Source organism: Mastomys coucha, unplaced genomic scaffold, assembly GCF_008632895.1.
Source record: "Mastomys coucha isolate ucsf_1 unplaced genomic scaffold, UCSF_Mcou_1 pScaffold16, whole genome shotgun sequence".
Taxonomy (NCBI): Eukaryota; Metazoa; Chordata; class Mammalia; order Rodentia; family Muridae; genus Mastomys; species Mastomys coucha.
In genome coordinates, this window is record NW_022196898.1 from 39,168,814 (window position 1) to 39,183,774 (window position 14,961).

The 14,961-nt window shown below is 46.8% G+C and overlaps 3 protein-coding genes across 4 annotated transcripts in view; 2 read left to right on the forward strand and 1 right to left on the reverse strand.

The window, feature by feature from the left end:
* Positions 1-1,353: 1,353 nt before the first annotated feature.
* Jtb (jumping translocation breakpoint) lies at positions 1,354-4,858 on the forward strand. The gene is made up of 5 exons (XM_031376054.1): positions 1,354-1,798; positions 1,954-1,991; positions 2,190-2,272; positions 3,028-3,107; positions 4,409-4,858. Exons 1-5 carry the CDS (start codon positions 1,716-1,718, stop codon positions 4,563-4,565), a joined length of 441 nt encoding a protein of 146 aa, XP_031231914.1. The 5' UTR covers positions 1,354-1,715; the 3' UTR covers positions 4,566-4,858.
* Positions 4,859-6,585: 1,727 nt separating this feature from the next.
* On the reverse strand, positions 6,586-12,431 carry Creb3l4 (cAMP responsive element binding protein 3 like 4). 2 transcript variants are annotated; one of them, XM_031374608.1, is made up of 9 exons: positions 12,321-12,431; positions 11,792-12,023; positions 11,524-11,645; positions 7,932-8,024; positions 7,694-7,800; positions 7,534-7,602; positions 7,358-7,442; positions 7,081-7,174; positions 6,586-6,951 (listed from the first exon to the last, which is right to left on the reverse strand). In XM_031374608.1, exons 1-9 carry the CDS (start codon positions 12,414-12,416, stop codon positions 6,761-6,763), a joined length of 1,089 nt encoding a protein of 362 aa, XP_031230468.1. In that variant the 5' UTR covers positions 12,417-12,431; the 3' UTR covers positions 6,586-6,760. The 2 variants fall into 2 exon arrangements, with proteins under 2 accessions (XP_031230468.1, XP_031230469.1); XM_031374609.1 differs by lacking the exon at positions 12,321-12,431 and adding an exon at positions 12,101-12,164.
* The window catches only part of Slc39a1 (solute carrier family 39 member 1), a 12,576-nt gene continuing 9,904 nt past the window's right edge, over positions 12,290-14,961 (forward strand). The window contains exon 1 of the mRNA XM_031374612.1: positions 12,290-12,430. The gene's annotated coding sequence lies outside the window, so the exon portion shown is untranslated. The remainder of the gene's footprint in view (positions 12,431-14,961) is intronic.

A 14,961-nucleotide genomic window follows, 5' to 3' on the forward strand; every position in this document is an offset into this window, starting at 1 on the left:
CCAGCCGGGAAGTGGTGGCGCATGCCTTTAATCCCAGCACTTGGGAGGCAAGAGGCAGGCGGATTTCTGAGTTCCAGGCCAGCCTGGTCTACAGAGTAAGTTCCAGGACAGCCAGGGCTACACAGAGAAACCCTGTCCTGGCAGCCCTGGAACTCGCTCTGTAGACCAGGCTGGCCTCAAATTCAAAGATCTGTCTGCCTCTGCCTCCCAAGTGCTGGCATTCAAGGCCTGTCCCACAACACCCAGTAAGATTAACATCTTAGTCACATTCTAGGGAAGAATTTTTTATTAAAAAATTATTTTGTGTGTGTGTGTGTGTGTGTGTGCGCGCGTGCGTGCGTGCACTTTGGTGTGCATCCTATGCATGCTTGGTACCTGTGGTGTCCAAAAGAGAATGTGTGATCTCCTAGAATTAACTATTTACAAGTAGTTGTGAGTCCCTGTGGATGCTGGGAATCAAACCTGGATCCTCTGGAAGAACAGCTAGGCTTTTAACCACTGAGCCACCTCTTCAGCAGAACAGATATGTTTTTTCTTCTCTTTCTTCTTTCTTTTTTCCTTTCTTCCTTTCTAGACAGAAGTTCAATTCTGTCATCATCTAATTCTGGCTGGCCTGGAACTTGCTATGTTGACAAGGCTGGTCTCAAACTCCACCTGCCTCCTGAATACTAAAAGCTTGAGCCACCATTACACCAACCGAATAGCTGAAAAGCTCCTAAATCTAGCTCCAATAATACTTTCAATTTAAATTCTCTACACTCTAGTCAGGCAAAGAAGTGACATGCCTTTAATCCCAGCTCTCGGGTGGCAGAGACAGGCAGATCTCTGAGTTCGAAGCCAGCCTGCTCTACAAAGCAAGTTCCAGGACAAACAGAGAAATAACTATCAACCAACCAACCAAATAAATATTAAAAATCTCACCGAGTGGTGGTGGCGCAGCTTGGGAGGCAGAGGCAGGCGGGTTTCTGAGTTCGAGGCCAGCCTGGTCTACAGAGTGAGTTCCAGGACAGCCAGGGCTATACAGAGAAATCCTGTCTCGAAAAAACAACAAAAAAAAAAAAAAAAAAAAAACAAAAAAAAAAAGAAATGGGGAGGGTGTCAAGAGCCTAATGGTGAGACCAAAGTTTTGATGAAGCCCCAAGTCCAGACAGAGCGGCGTATTGCCCCTTTTTATTCCTCCCCGCTCTCTAGATTCTAAATAGACAATGCTTGACATTGTTATTATCAGGGAGAAGCGAACCCAGAACTAACGAAATCTATACCAGCGGCCCAGCCGGCTCCGCAAACACTACAAGGACCACACTGCCGCGCGGCGCCCAGCTGGAGTGTCGCGTGATTCTGCGCAAACGCAGTGAGATCCAGTTGCCACCGAGTCCGGAACGACTACGGCAGGAGACAGACAAGAGCACCCGGGAAGAGTCGGTGTTGCTAGTGCCGGGACCAGGAGCCTCCGCGAGCAAGATGGCCGCTCCCGAGCCCGAGGCCGAGGGGCACGGGCACTAGGTCCGGACCCGCGTGCCCTTCTTCCGACCGCCTGCGTCCCCACAAGGACCTCCTGCTTCTAGCCAAGACATCCACATGGATTATCCTCGCTGTGGTCACGAGGCCGTTCCAATAGAGCTCTAGGTGGCCCAGATTGAGAACTCTGGCATTTGGCTGCTCTGAGCTGGAACCTCAGGGAGGTCTGCTGCAACAGGTGCGACCCTGACCGCTCCATGCTCGCGGGCGCCGGGAGGCGTGGCCTCCCCCGGGGCGGCCACCTCTGTTGGTTGCTGTGCGCTTTAACCTTAAAACTCTGGTAAGTGGGTACTGGGGAGAGAAAAGGAGATCGCAGGCGAACCCCATAGTCTACGCCCTCAGGAACCGGGACACCTCATCCACTGACGTCCAAAGTGGGTAGGCGCTGTTTTCTGCGAGCTCACCTTTGCTCTTACCCCCTTTCCCTACCTGCAGCGAAGCAGAGGCTCCGGTGCGCGAGGAGAAGCTATCAGGTGGGTGATTGCCCGAGAACCCTGTACCTCTATGGCTTGTTTCTAATGTCTTTTTAGTATACCCAGAACACAGATAGAAAAAGGAGGTGCCCCATGGAATGAGGGCAAGCACTATGTTGGGAAGCTAGATGGGCAGAGCCTTTGAGAGAAATGTTTTTTGAATGGTCTTCGGCTGGCCGTTTTTCTCTCTCCTTTTAGTGAGCACTTCAACTTCACCATGTTGGTTGGTAGAAGAGTTTGTGGTGACTGAAGAGTGTACTCCGTGTTCTAACTTCCAGATTGTGAGTATTTGGGGTTTGTTTTGTTTTGTTTTTGTTTTTTTTTTTTTTGTTTTTGTAAGCATGCCTACTGTGTCTTCTTCTCAGACTCTTAGGTTATGTTCAAATCATACTTATTTTTTGTTTGTTTCATTTCATTTCCCTGAATGCACGTGTATTTGGTGTGTGTATGTGTGTGTGTGTGTGTTGCCCTAAAAATCCAGAAGAGGTCATCAGATCTCCTGGAATCAGAGTTAGAAAAGATTATGAGCTCAAATGTGGGTGCTGGGAATGGAGCTCTGTCCTCTCTAAGAGCAACCAGTGTTCTTCACTACTGAGCCATATCTCTAGCCCCCCCCCCTTTTTTTTTTTTTGAGACAATGTCTCACTATGTAGCACTGTCTGACCTGGAACAACTCCCTATGTAGGCCAGGCTGGTCTTATATTCCTTTTGTGTGGGTGATGTGCCACAGAAGTCAGAGGACAACCTGAGGAAGTTGTTTCTCTCGTCTCACCACATAGATGTAATTTATTAATCTTGGCTACTTGAACTTAATTTCCCTCTGAAAATACGGCTTTTCCACACCAATGGCAGTGTCCTGCTCTGCTCATATTTTTTAATACAAAAGATCTTGGAATTTCTCCTTACCTCCTACCACCCACATCAGAGCTTTTCATTAGCTCTGTGCTGTCCGCCAGCTCTGGCTCTTTCTGAACAGCAGGCCTTCTCTTTCTTGCTTACTTCTTCCTGACGTCCTTTTGGCTATTTCTTTTGGTAGAAAACAACACCTGAGTGTGGTTCTACAGGGTATGTGGAAAAAATCACATGCAGTTCATCTAAGAGGAATGAATTCAAAAGGTAAGGCTTGTTTCTCTACCCTGTGGTAACCTCCTGATCCTGTTACGTTAGGTAGCTATCTCCCAGCCTTGGTGTAGTTTGGCATGTTGGAAAGAGGAGGAGGTGTGAGCCAAATTACCCCTTGTTCCTAGTCCCAGTCTCCAGCACTATGTTATTGGTTAGGTTCTCCAATCAAAGAATTCGGTCAGGGCGTGGGGAATGTAGCTCATTAGTAAAGTCCTGGGGTGGTGGGGTGGGTGTTACTCTTTGAATCCCAGTTCTCAGGAGGTAGGAGGAGACTGAGATCAACACCAGCCTGGTCTACGTAGGGGAGGAGTTTAGTTGGCCAAGGCTATATCGTGAGTCCCTATCTCAAGTAAGTAAGTGGTTAAGCCAGGTGTAATAACACACATCTTTGATCTCCGCACTCTCAGAAGGCAAAGGCAGATATATCTCTAAGAGAGCCTGATTAGATGCTTCAGTGATTAAAGGCACTCACCACTGTTGCTGAGGACCCTGGCTCGGCTCTCAGCACCTACAAAGTCTGACTCCAGTGCCCAGGTATCCAGCACCCTCTTCTGGCCTCCTTAGGCATTAGGCACACACATGGTACATGTACATACACATATACATACACATATGCATGCATGGAAACAGTCATACATAGAAAATTAATAAATCTACAGCAACTTGAGTTTGAACCTCAGAACTCAGATGCTAGAAGTATAGAACTCATTTCAGCAAGTTGTCTTCTGACTGGGGAGTGTGTGTGTGTGTGTGTGTGTGTCTGTGGGTGTGCGTGTTGTCAGACAGGGACAATGGCAACCTCTTCCTTGGCATGAGTGTGTGCACACACAACATAACAAAAAAATGTAACTTTTTTTTTTAAGGAGGAAGAGTTGAGCATGATAGTACATGCTTGTAATCCTAGCATGTGGGAAGTAGAAGCAGAGGATTTGGGGAGTTCAAGGTCAGCTTGAACTACTTGAGACCTTTTGTTTGTTTTGGTTTTGAGACAGGGTTTCTTTGTATGGATCTGGCTGTCCAGGCTGGCTTTGAACTCACAGAGATCTCTACACCTTTGCCTCCCCAATGCTGAGATTAAAGGCATACACCACCACCACCCTGTGAGACTTTATCAGAAAAGGAAAAAGAGCAATCAAATTGGTTAATGCTGCTCTGCTTATCTCATCAGAGACTACAGACATGACTGACTACAGTTTCTCTTACTTTTAGATAGTGTTTTGGGTAGGCTGAAGTGGAGAACAGTAATTAAGAGAAACCAACTTTCCCTGGGAATGACTATCCTTTTCTGCCCTCAGCTGCCGTTCGGCCTTGCTGGAACAACACTTATTCTGGAAATTCGAAGGCATCGTGGTGGGTGTAGCTTTAGTCTTCGCCTGCCTTGTCATCATTCGTCAGCGACAACTGGACAGAAAGGCTCTTGAAAAAGTCCGGAAGCAAATTGAGTCCATATAGCTGAATTCAACTGTATTATGGTGGATCTTACGGACTATATCTCAGATGGAGAAAGTTCAGCGGGCTAATTTGCACTAGTAAGCCTTGTGGTAGTAGCATTTTCAATGACTTCCCCAGACCGTTAATGAGCACAATAAAAAGCAAAATTGAGCTGGACATGACACAGACTTGTAATCCTAGCACTTGAGAGGATGAGGCAGGAGAATCCTTGGTAAATTTGTAGGCCGGCTAGGCTGAACTACATAGTAAGACTTGTCTTTAAAAAGGAAAAGGAAATAAAGGAGTAAAACAGTTTCCTTCTGTTTGATAATTTGGCTTGGGGAGGGCTGGGTGAGGTGGGTGATGCTTAAATCCTAGCACTTGGGCAGCAGAGAGAGGCAGATCTGTGACTTCAAGGCCAGCTTGGACCACAGATGGAGTTTCAGGCCAGCAAGGAATACTTAGTAAGACCCTGTCTCAAAAAATTAAATTTAAAAGGGTTGGTGAGTTGGCTCAGTGCTAAAGAGCACTTGCTGGGGTCTGGAGAGATGGCTCAGTAGTTAAGAACACTGACTACTCTTCCAGAGGTCCTGAGTTCAATTTCCAGTAACCACATGGTACCTCACAACCATCTGTAATGGGATCCAATGCCCTTTTCTGGTGTGTCTGAAGACAGCTATAGTGTACTCATATACATAAAATAAATCTTTAAAAAAAGAAAAAGAAAAAAAAGAGCACTTGCTGCTCTTATTGAGGATCTGGGTTTGGTTCCCATCTCCCAAGTCCAGTGGCTCACAGTCACTTATAATTCTAGTTTCAGGGGCTCTAGTACTCTGTGGCCTCTATGGGCCTGCAGTAAGTGACGCACATAAACTCACGCATAAACAAACTCACGCATATATGCACAAGGGCAGTGGTGGCGCACGCCTTTAATCCCAGCACTTGAGAGGCAGAAGCAGGCGGATTTCTGAGTTCAAGGCCAGCCTGGTCTACAGAGTGAGTTCCAGGACAGCCAGGGCTACACAGAGAAACCATGTCTCAAAAAAAACAAAACAACCAAACAAACCAAAAAACTTTAATATGGGGAAAGAAGTCCTAGGTACAGTGAGAGAAGATAAACTACGATTTAGCAAGTAACTATTACCTCTCCCTTCCCTTTTATTGCTTTAATTTTTTTTTTATTTTTTTATTTTTTATTTTTATTTTTTTTTTTGTTTTTTGAGACAGGGTTTCTCTGTATAGCCCTGGCTGTCCTGGAGCTCACTCTGTAGACCAGGCTGGCCTTGAACTCAGAAATCCACCTGCCTCTGCCTCCCTAGTGCTGGGATTAAAGGTTTGCGCCACTACCACCCGGCCTTTTTTTTTTTTTTTTTTTTTTTTTTTTTTTTCTTTTTGGTAAATTTTTTTTTAGATTTATCTTTTCTTTTGTGTGTGCAGATGGTTTACCTGCATGCATACAAACCATGTGCATGTCTGGTTGATACCCTCAGAGGTTAGAAGAAGATCATTGGATCTTTTGGAACTAAAGTTATAAATGGCTACGAGTCACCAAGAAAGCCCTATGAACCAGACCCAGGTCTTCTGTGTAACAAATGTTCTTAGCTACTGAGCCAGTCTGCCATCTCTTCTATAAAATGTCTGGGCTGGCAGAGGGGCTTAGGCATTAAGGTGCTTGGTGCAGTGGCTAGAGAGATGGCTGCAATTAAGACAGCTTGCTGCTTTCCCAGAAGACTGTGCTCCGTGGGAATCCATTGCCACATACATTATGAACTCACATAGAAACACATATACATAAGTAAGAATGTCTAAAAATGTTTGCTGCATAGACCTGATGACCTGAGTTTGGTTCTTGGCATACATGGTGATAGGAAAACCAAAAGTTTCCCTTGGACCTTCACATGTGTATTATACTACTCATATATATAATAATACACTTATACACGATAATAAACACAATTTCCAAGCTGGATGTGGTATTATATACTTGTAGGCAAATCAAGAGTTCGAGACCAGCTTAGGCTACATAGTGAAAAACTTGGAATAGAATTTGAGCTAGGAGGTTTATTTCCAAGTCAAAACTTGTTTCCCTTTGACCTTACCCACAAAGAAGAAATGAAATCACAAATGTATGACAAGCATTGTGAGGTGCCCTGCCACGAGATGAAAGGTGACAGGGAAACCTATGTGGAGTCTTGTGTGATTGGAAAGTGTTTGGCTCACATCTCATCTGCAAGCACCATTCCCCTGATCTGCCCAGGGGGTCTGGCCTTCACTTGCACCTTCAGATGTGTCTCTGTTGAACCATTTGCAGTTGGGACTTCAGGTAGCTCCTCCAGTTTGGACTTTAGCACCGGACTCTCCAGGCTTTCTGTCCTGTCCTCATGAGTCAAGATATTTCTGGAAATCACTGAGGAGAAAGTGTAATGGTAGACCATTTGCTTGGGTAGGAGACTGGCCCAGAACTCCTACTTTTTGACTTTTGGAGAATAGAGTCTTGTGGCTCATCCTTGGGGCCTGCTGTGCCCTTGCCTCTTACCTCTATGAGGCTGATAACCCTCAGGTCTAGCTTCTGGTTGCCCCTGAAAGGGGCTGAAACTGGGCAGGATGATGAGAGCCAGCGAAAAAATAATCTGAAAAGGATCAAGAGGGCATTTGGGCTTTGGGGACAACAGAGGAGGAAGGCCTAGGGAACAGAGGGTCATTGAGGTGTCAAAGTTCGGAGAGCAGGGCTGAGCAGGGCAGGTATTCATTAGGTGGAAGTGTAGAGGGTGGCAGAGGTGGGAGAGGGGAAGTAAAGAACACCCGGATGGTACCAGGACACAGGTGCTGGTCTGGGCAGCTCTGCTGGAGGTCGGAGCAATGAGCTGCATCATCTGCTGGAGTTGCTCCACCAAGAAGCTAGGAGAAGAAGGGAGAGTCAGCCCGAGAATGGCTTCCGGCTTCCCGTGGCTGGCTCTTCCCCTCCCTCCATCCAGACACTACCACTCACATGTTCTGCCTTATCAGCTCCTCGACCTTTCTCAGTAGTTTCTGATTCAGTTCAGAGCAGGCTGCCACTCTAGGAAGAGTGGAGAAGTAGAGCAGACTTGACAGATGGCCCCTTAACATGCTTTGGTGAGAAAGGGGGCCCAGATGCCACCCAAACCTACCTGCTCTCCAGCCCATCTATGTATTCTTTCTTCCGCCGCCGGCTGTCCTGAGCTGACTGCTTGTTGCGGATTTTCCTCCTGATCTTCTTGAGTATCCTCTCCTCTGCCTGGAGGTTCAGGGTGTTCAGTGCAGGGCCGTTAGCCTCCCACAATTCCCCAACTGTCTCCTGGGATCCAGGCTCTCTTGAGGTTGAGTGGAGCTTCTGTGATGGGGACACCCTTTGGGGACCCTTGTTACCTTGGTGAGGGGCAGGTGAGAGGGCAGAGTAACCCCTTCTTGCCCCAGCAGTTGCTTTTCTTCATCTGTCAGGAACAGATGTTGGCAGGACAGCTGGGAGGAATGGCAGAAGATGAGTGGGGTCAAGGTCACCTGCTTCCAAAGCCCAAACTACTCCTCTTCCTCAGCCTGCTTTCAGGAAAAGGCTTTCTGTCTGCACTGAGTGATAAGGTAAGGTCAGGGCAAAAAGGTCATTTGGACAGGTTCCATGGCAAGCCAAGGGGCCTTCCTGAAGCTGAGGAAGGAGAGTGACGTTATTTTGTCCACACAGAATCTTGACAATACATTACAACCAAGCTAATAAGGGCCTGTTTTGGTATCTCAGGACAATCAGAAGAGAACTTATAAATATGAATTCACTATGGTGAGCTTTGCTGAATTTCCTTATGTCAGGTAAACAATTTCGCCATTAACTTCCCTTTGGAAACCATTTGTTGGCCTGTCAAGCACAGGAATATGTGATTCATCATCCCCGGCTCTAAGCTCCACCTGTTAGGTCAAGCTGCCCACCCTCAGACAAGGACTTTCCTTCCTTCTACTTATTTTTATTTTATGTGCATTGGCATTTTGCCTGCATGTATGTCTGTGTGAAGGTGTCGGATCCCCTGGAACTGAGAGTTACAGACAGGTGTGAGCTGCCATGTGCGAGTGAGCTGGAAATGGAACCTAGATCCTCATGCTCCCAACCACTGAGCCACCACCATCTCTCCAGCCCCAAGAGAAGGGGCCTCCGAGGGTAGCCGGCCTGACTTCTCGAGCGCTGTGTGTGGGAAGGGTAGATGGTCTCTAGTTAAGTGGAGCCATCAGCTGAAGATCCTGCCTTCTCACTGACAATCCAGTTATTCATTTCACGTGTGTTTGTCTTCTTGTATATCTGTGTGGGCATGTGTGGAGACTAAAAGATAACTTTCAGAAATGAGATCTCTTCTACCATGTGGGTTCTAGGGATCAAAACTGTAAGCCTTGGCGGCTAGCGCCTTTACCCACTGAGCCATCTTGCTGGTCCTAATATTCCTCTTTGAAAGATTTACAGCCGGGCGGTGGTGGCGCACGCCTTTAATCCCAGCACTTGGGAGGCAGAGGCAGGCGGATTTCTGAGTTCGAGGCCAGCCTGGTCTACAGAGTGAGTTCCAGGACAGCCAGGGCTACAGAGAAACCCTGTCTCGAAAAACCAAAAAAAAAAAAAAAAAAAAAAAAAAAAAAAAAAAAAAAAAAAAAAAAAAAAAAAAAAAAGAAAGATTTACAGCGTTTGTAACTTTTTGTTGTGAGTCACCATGTGGTTGCTGGGAATTGAATTCAGGACCTTCAGAAGAACAGTCAGTGCTCTTAACCACTGAGCCATCTCTCCAGCCCCTTGGTATAGTTTTTCAAGATAGGGTTTCTCTGTGTAGTCCTAGATGTCCTAGAACTCACTCTGTAGACTAGGCTGGCCTCCAACTCAGAAATCTGCCTGTCTCTGCCTCCTGAGTACTAGGATTAAAGGAGTGTACCACCCATGCCCAGATTTTTTTTTCTTTAATTTTATGTGTATGAGTATTTACTTGTATGCATGGTGCCCATGGAGGCCAGAAGAGGATGTTGGATCCTTGGAACTGGAGTTACAGATGATTGTGAACTGGACTTGAACCTGGGTCTCCTGGCAAAGCAGCTAGTGTTCTTTTTTTTTTTTTTAAGATTTATTTATTATTATAAATAAGTACACACCAGAAGAGGGCGTCAGATCTCATTACAGATGGTTTGTGAGCCACCATGTGGTTGCTAGGATCTGAACTCAGGACCTTTGGTGGAGCAGTCAGTGCTCTTACCCGCTGAGCCATCTCACAGCCCCCACAGCTAGTGTTCTTACCCACTGAGCCGTCTCTCCAGCTCCTGGATTGGTTGGTTTGAGCTAGGCTGTCACTGTGTAGAGTAGGCTGGCCCTGACTTTGTGGTGCTCTTCCTGCCTCTACCTCCCAAGTGCAGAGGTTTCCAGTGTGTACCACCACACTCAGCTTATAACTTCACTTTGTAATTTAAGAGTAACTTAGTTTGGGGCTGGCAAGATGGCTCAACAGATTAAAGCATTTGCTACACAAGACTTACATACAGTCTGAGTTTAATCTCTGGAATCCATTTAAAGATGGAAGGAAAGGACCAAGTCCAAAGTGGTCCTCTGACTGCCACATAAGTTATGGCATGCGTGTGCCATCCTCCTCCCTTGCATATAGTATACAATAAATGTGTATGTGTGTGTTGGTGTGTGTGTAATCATGGTGCATGTGACCAGAGGCCAAAGAGATCCCATAGGTACCCTGCTATATCAGTCTCTACCTTATTCTTTGAGACTGAGTTTCTCACGGGCCCTGGAGCTAGCCTGGCAATCAGCAAGCCCCAGTGGTCCTGTTTCAACCCCTCAGGGCATGGGGGTTAAGGGAATGTATGCCCGCTTATGTGGGTGCTGGGGATCTGATCTCCCAGCTCAGGTCCTCATGCTCACATGCAAGGGCTCTCTCCTTATGACCCAGCTCTCTGAGTCTGGGTTTTGCTTTTGTTTTGTTTTGTTTTGTTTTTGTTTTGTTTGAGACAGGGTTTTTCTGTACAGTCCTGGCTGTCCTGGAACTCACTCTATAGACTGGCCTCGAACTCAGAAATCCGCCTGTTTCTGCCTCCAGCCTCCAAGTGTTTTAATAGTGTGTTTCTTCCAATCTCTGTAATCAAGATCTCTTGAGAATGAAGCACAGAGGGCTTCATCTAGAAGTAAAACAAGCACAAACCCTGTGCTGATATACAAACCCCTAGTGTGCCTTCTGGTCCCAGCTTCAAGCATGGCTTTAGAGGTTGGCTAGGACTCTGTTCCCTGCCTTTGGACACAAGGTGCACACGGCAGAGAGAGGACTATGGCCTGACTCTGGCCTCTCTTGGTCTGTACAGCAGCAGTCTAGCCTATCTTGGAAAGGTACATGATAGGGTACTCCACTGCAGCACTGGCCAAAGGGCAGCTCTTCTAGTGAAACACCACTGCTGCTCGCTATCACCCTGTCCTCATTAACCAGCTGGATTCCCAGGGGTCCTGACCAAGGCTGAAAGAGTACCTCTGACTGAATAGAAATGCGCACCGAGTCTAGAGCTCTGACAGAGGGTTCCCTCATTGTACCTGCTAAGACTTAAATGATTTCTTACCACCCTAATCCCCAATAGCTCTCCAGGCCCAATACTTTCCTGCTCTTAGAATTGCTTGTTGCTGCCCCCCCCCCAAAAAAAAAGCAAGCTGGGCAGTGGTGGCACACGCCTTTAATACCCAGCACTTGGGAGGCAGGAAGATCTCTGGGTTTCAGGCCAGCCTGGTCTACAAGAGTGAAACTCTGTCTTGAAAAACCAAAAAAAAAAAAAAGAAAAAGAAAGAAAAGAAAAAAGAATTGCTTGTTTGTCCTTGGCCTTCAAACCCACTGCCACCAAAAGTGGGGCAAACCAATTCCTCGTTAGTTCCTCCTCCCTCTCCCCCTACACTCTGATTCATATGAGGGCATGTGTGTATCCTGGGGGAACACCAGTTCTGGCTGGCATCAACACTTACTACGTCTGCAGGAGGTGCTGGGCCTACAGTGCTGACTCTAGGCAGGATATGCCTGCGGGCATCAGAGGGCAGTCCACTGACTGTGCAGGCATCAGGTACCATAAGTGCTGGGCTCCACTGATCTGAAGAGAGATACAGAGACTGGGACAAAGGAATCAAAAGGCGGGGACTGGGCAGTGGCACAGTTTGGGAACCTTCTGCCTTTAATCTCAGGACCAGGGCTGGGCCCTGAAAGGGCCATTGCCCTATTTCCAAAAAGTACACTGACCTATCTGGATGGAGATGAGTCCAAAGGTTGGCCCAGCTTCTTGCTGAGTTCCCTGGAGGGCCCCTGCCTCATAGACAACCTCATAGAGGGGAGGGGAACTGGGGGCCTGTGGGGCAGGGGAGCCAGGATCTTCAGAGACCCCACCGTCACTACCAGATGTTTCTGAGCAGTATATCATATTGGGATCGATAAAGAGGTTCAGGAAATCGTCAGGTTCACTCTTCCGAAGGCCCTATAGGAGGAAAGGGTACACATGTCCGCAAAAAGGAACTCTGACAGTCTTACCTGACAGTAGTCTTAGATCCTTACTGCTGCTTTGGTGCTTTCCCTTCTTGGACATAGGAAGAGTAACAATACGCGTCTATTTCGTGGCCTCTGTTATCAGAACTCTTTCTTTGTGACGACTTAAGGCTTCTTTCTAGTCAGAGTTTTCTCAACCTAACTCCCACTTCCATTGAATAGACTGGCTACAGCCTCTACTCATCTCCCGGCTTTGCGGCCCCTGTTCTTGTAGCCTGGTTGCCGGGACCTTTGACGGGGAACCGTTCAATCCCAGCTCCAGGCAGGATCCTGTCGAGAAGATATCTTCTGGGGGCTCCAGCAACTCAGGGCACCCGAACTCCATGGTTCTGCAGGAAGGTGAGAGGGAAAGTTATAAGGAAGGTGGTGGCTGCCCTCTGAAGCTACTTGCTCCTCTGCATTCTCTCCTTTCCTCTGCTCACACGAGGCAGCCCCTCGGAGGAGAACACACTTTCAGGCCTTATCTTTTGGGTTCAGAAAAAGAGCCCCATTGGGTAGTACCTTTTTTTTTTCTTCAATTGTTGTTCGAAGAGCTTTGCTCTGCCAAACCAGCCTAGCCCGCTGAAGTCCCAAACACTACACCTTTTCTTTCCACCAGGATCTTGTATCCTGGTCCTGCCCAGTCAAACCCCGCCCACCAATGCTGTCCGTGGAGTTTGGGGTAGGAAGGGGTGGGGGAAAGGAGAGGGTAGGGTTGCACCTGGCCAGGAAGCACTGTCGGGGCTTGCATCTGGGAGTAATATTAAGACGATGTCCAAATGCAAACGGAAATAAAACTATAGGTACCCACACCCTTTCTGTCAGTTTTCCCAGTGCTAGTAGATCTTGCTGAGGGCTTGTCTCGTCAGCAAGGAACTGAGATAGTAGTGACTGATACACAGGATTCTTAAGTGTCTGCTTCGAAACCACAGTCTTTACAAGTGGGAGACCCATCTCAGGGTAGAGAAAGAAGCCAAGATTTTGAAGGCACCCCATCCCTGCTCCGGCCCCCAGCACCACTTGGCATTCTGCCACCTGTGAATCCTAACTGGACATTGAAGACTTAGAGCCGGGCTTCTAGCCAATGGCTGACTACCTCGAGCTCACGCCCTTGCGATTAGCAACAATAGACCAGCAGAAGAGTCCCAGAAGTAATTTGGCAGCCGCTCAGGGTTCCAGCCAGAGAGGCCCCTCGTTACATTGTAGGAAAGTTGAACTAAAGTTTCAGCGCTGAGGATAGCAACCGCACAGAGGCACAGAGTTTGTTTGGGTTTGAGTTTGTTTACCTCGTGGTTCTGAGGTCCCAAGTTATTACTTAGGCAGACAATAACCTGTAGCCTATGGACCAGGCCTCTACTCCCTGGCAGCCACTTCTGCAATTGGCCTATGTGGATCCTGGAACCGCTCTACACATTGCAGCACTTTGAGGATCCTGCTAACCCATGCAGGGACACACAAGGCAGGGAAACTGCCATGCATTAGCCAAATGTTTGCTTTTGGTTTGAGATCTTATTGTTTCTTTAAACTATTCGTTTTACGTCTAGTTTTGTGTTTTGAAACTGGAGTGAGAAGGTCTCATTTCTCAGGGTGGCCTCCTGAGTAGCTGATACTGTATCAGTGTAGCTTAAAAGCTGTTTCAGAGTCTGGTGTGGGAGTACATGCCAGTAATTTCAATGCTCAAGAGGCTTACCCGAAGTGTCTCTGGGGTCAAGGCCAACCTGGGCTACGTAAGATTCTGTTTCGATAGCAAAAATAGGTGGGTGTGGGTGGTACATGGCTTTAATCCCAGCATTTAAGAGGCAGAGGCAGACAGCTCTGGCTTCAAGGTCTACAAAGTGAGTTCCAGGACAGCCAAAGTGACACAGAGAAACCCTGTCTTGAAAATAACAACAAAAAAGCACAAACGAACAAACAAACAAAAAACCCCAAAGTACCATATATCTATCTAGTGATGTGTCCAATAAGTTCTATTTCTCTCTCTTTTTTTTTTTTTTTTTTGGTTTTTTTTCGAGACAGGGTTTCTCTGTATAGCCCTGGCTGACCTGGAACTCACTCTGTAGACCAGGCTGGCGCCTCGAACTCAGAAATCTGCCTGTCCCTGCCTCCCAAGTGCTGGGATTAAAGGCGTGTGCCACCACCACCCGGTAAATTCTATTTTTCTTACCGCACACTTAAAGCTGACTTCTTGCCATCAGGAGTTATCAGATGGTGGAACAATATTAAAGGAGAGTTGGAGGATCTGATGAAGTCAGCGCTCTAATTTTGAGCTGTTTGCTTGTTTGTTCACTTTTTTTTTTTTTAAAGCAGGTTCTCATTGTGTATTTCTGGCTTGTTCATTAGGTGTTTTGTTTTGTTTTGAGGCAAGGTATCACTGTGTGTTTCTAATTTGCTTGTTTGTTGTTGGTTGATTGGTTGAGGCAGGATCACATTGGAGTTGTGAGATCATTATAATTTCCTTTTCCTTCTTCTTTCTTTCCTTCCTTCCTCCCTTCCTTCCTTTCTTTCTTTCCTTCTTTCCTTTTTTCTTTCTTTTTTTCTTTCTCTCTTTCCTTCTTTTTTTCTTTCTTTCTTTCTTTCTCTTTCTTTCTTTCTTTGTTTTAGTGTAAGGGTAGACAATCACAGTGAGTAGAGGGGAGATGGCTCACATGCCACTGATCACCGGTGGAGGCCAGAGGACAACTTTTAGAAGTCTTCTCTCTTAACCATGTGGTACTGGGTATTGTGAAGTTAGGTGGTTTAACCCACTGAGCTAACCTGGCATCTATCCTTTTCTATTTATTTATTTATTTATTTAATTTTTTATTTTTTTGGTTTTTTTCGAGACAGGGTTTCTCTGTATAGTCCTGGCTGCCCTGGAACTCACTGTGTAGACTAGGCTGGCCTCGAACTCA

Coding starts and splice junctions, on each gene's coding strand:
- Jtb (XM_031376054.1), top strand. CDS start 1,716: ATGCTCGCGGGCGCCGGGAGGCGTGGCCTCCCCCGGGGCGGCCACCTC. Junction 2,273..3,027: donor CGTGTTCTAACTTCCAGATT/GTGAGTATTTGG, acceptor TTCTTTTGGTAG/AAAACAACACCTGAGTGTGG. Junction 3,108..4,408: donor AAGAGGAATGAATTCAAAAG/GTAAGGCTTGTT, acceptor TTCTGCCCTCAG/CTGCCGTTCGGCCTTGCTGG.
- Creb3l4 (XM_031374608.1), bottom strand. CDS start 12,416: ATGGAGTTCGGGTGCCCTGAGTTGCTGGAGCCCCCAGAAGATATCTTC. Junction 7,603..7,693: donor ATAGATGGGCTGGAGAGCAG/GTAGGTTTGGGT, acceptor CACTCTTCCTAG/AGTGGCAGCCTGCTCTGAAC. Junction 7,443..7,533: donor GAGCTGATAAGGCAGAACAT/GTGAGTGGTAGT, acceptor TTCTTCTCCTAG/CTTCTTGGTGGAGCAACTCC.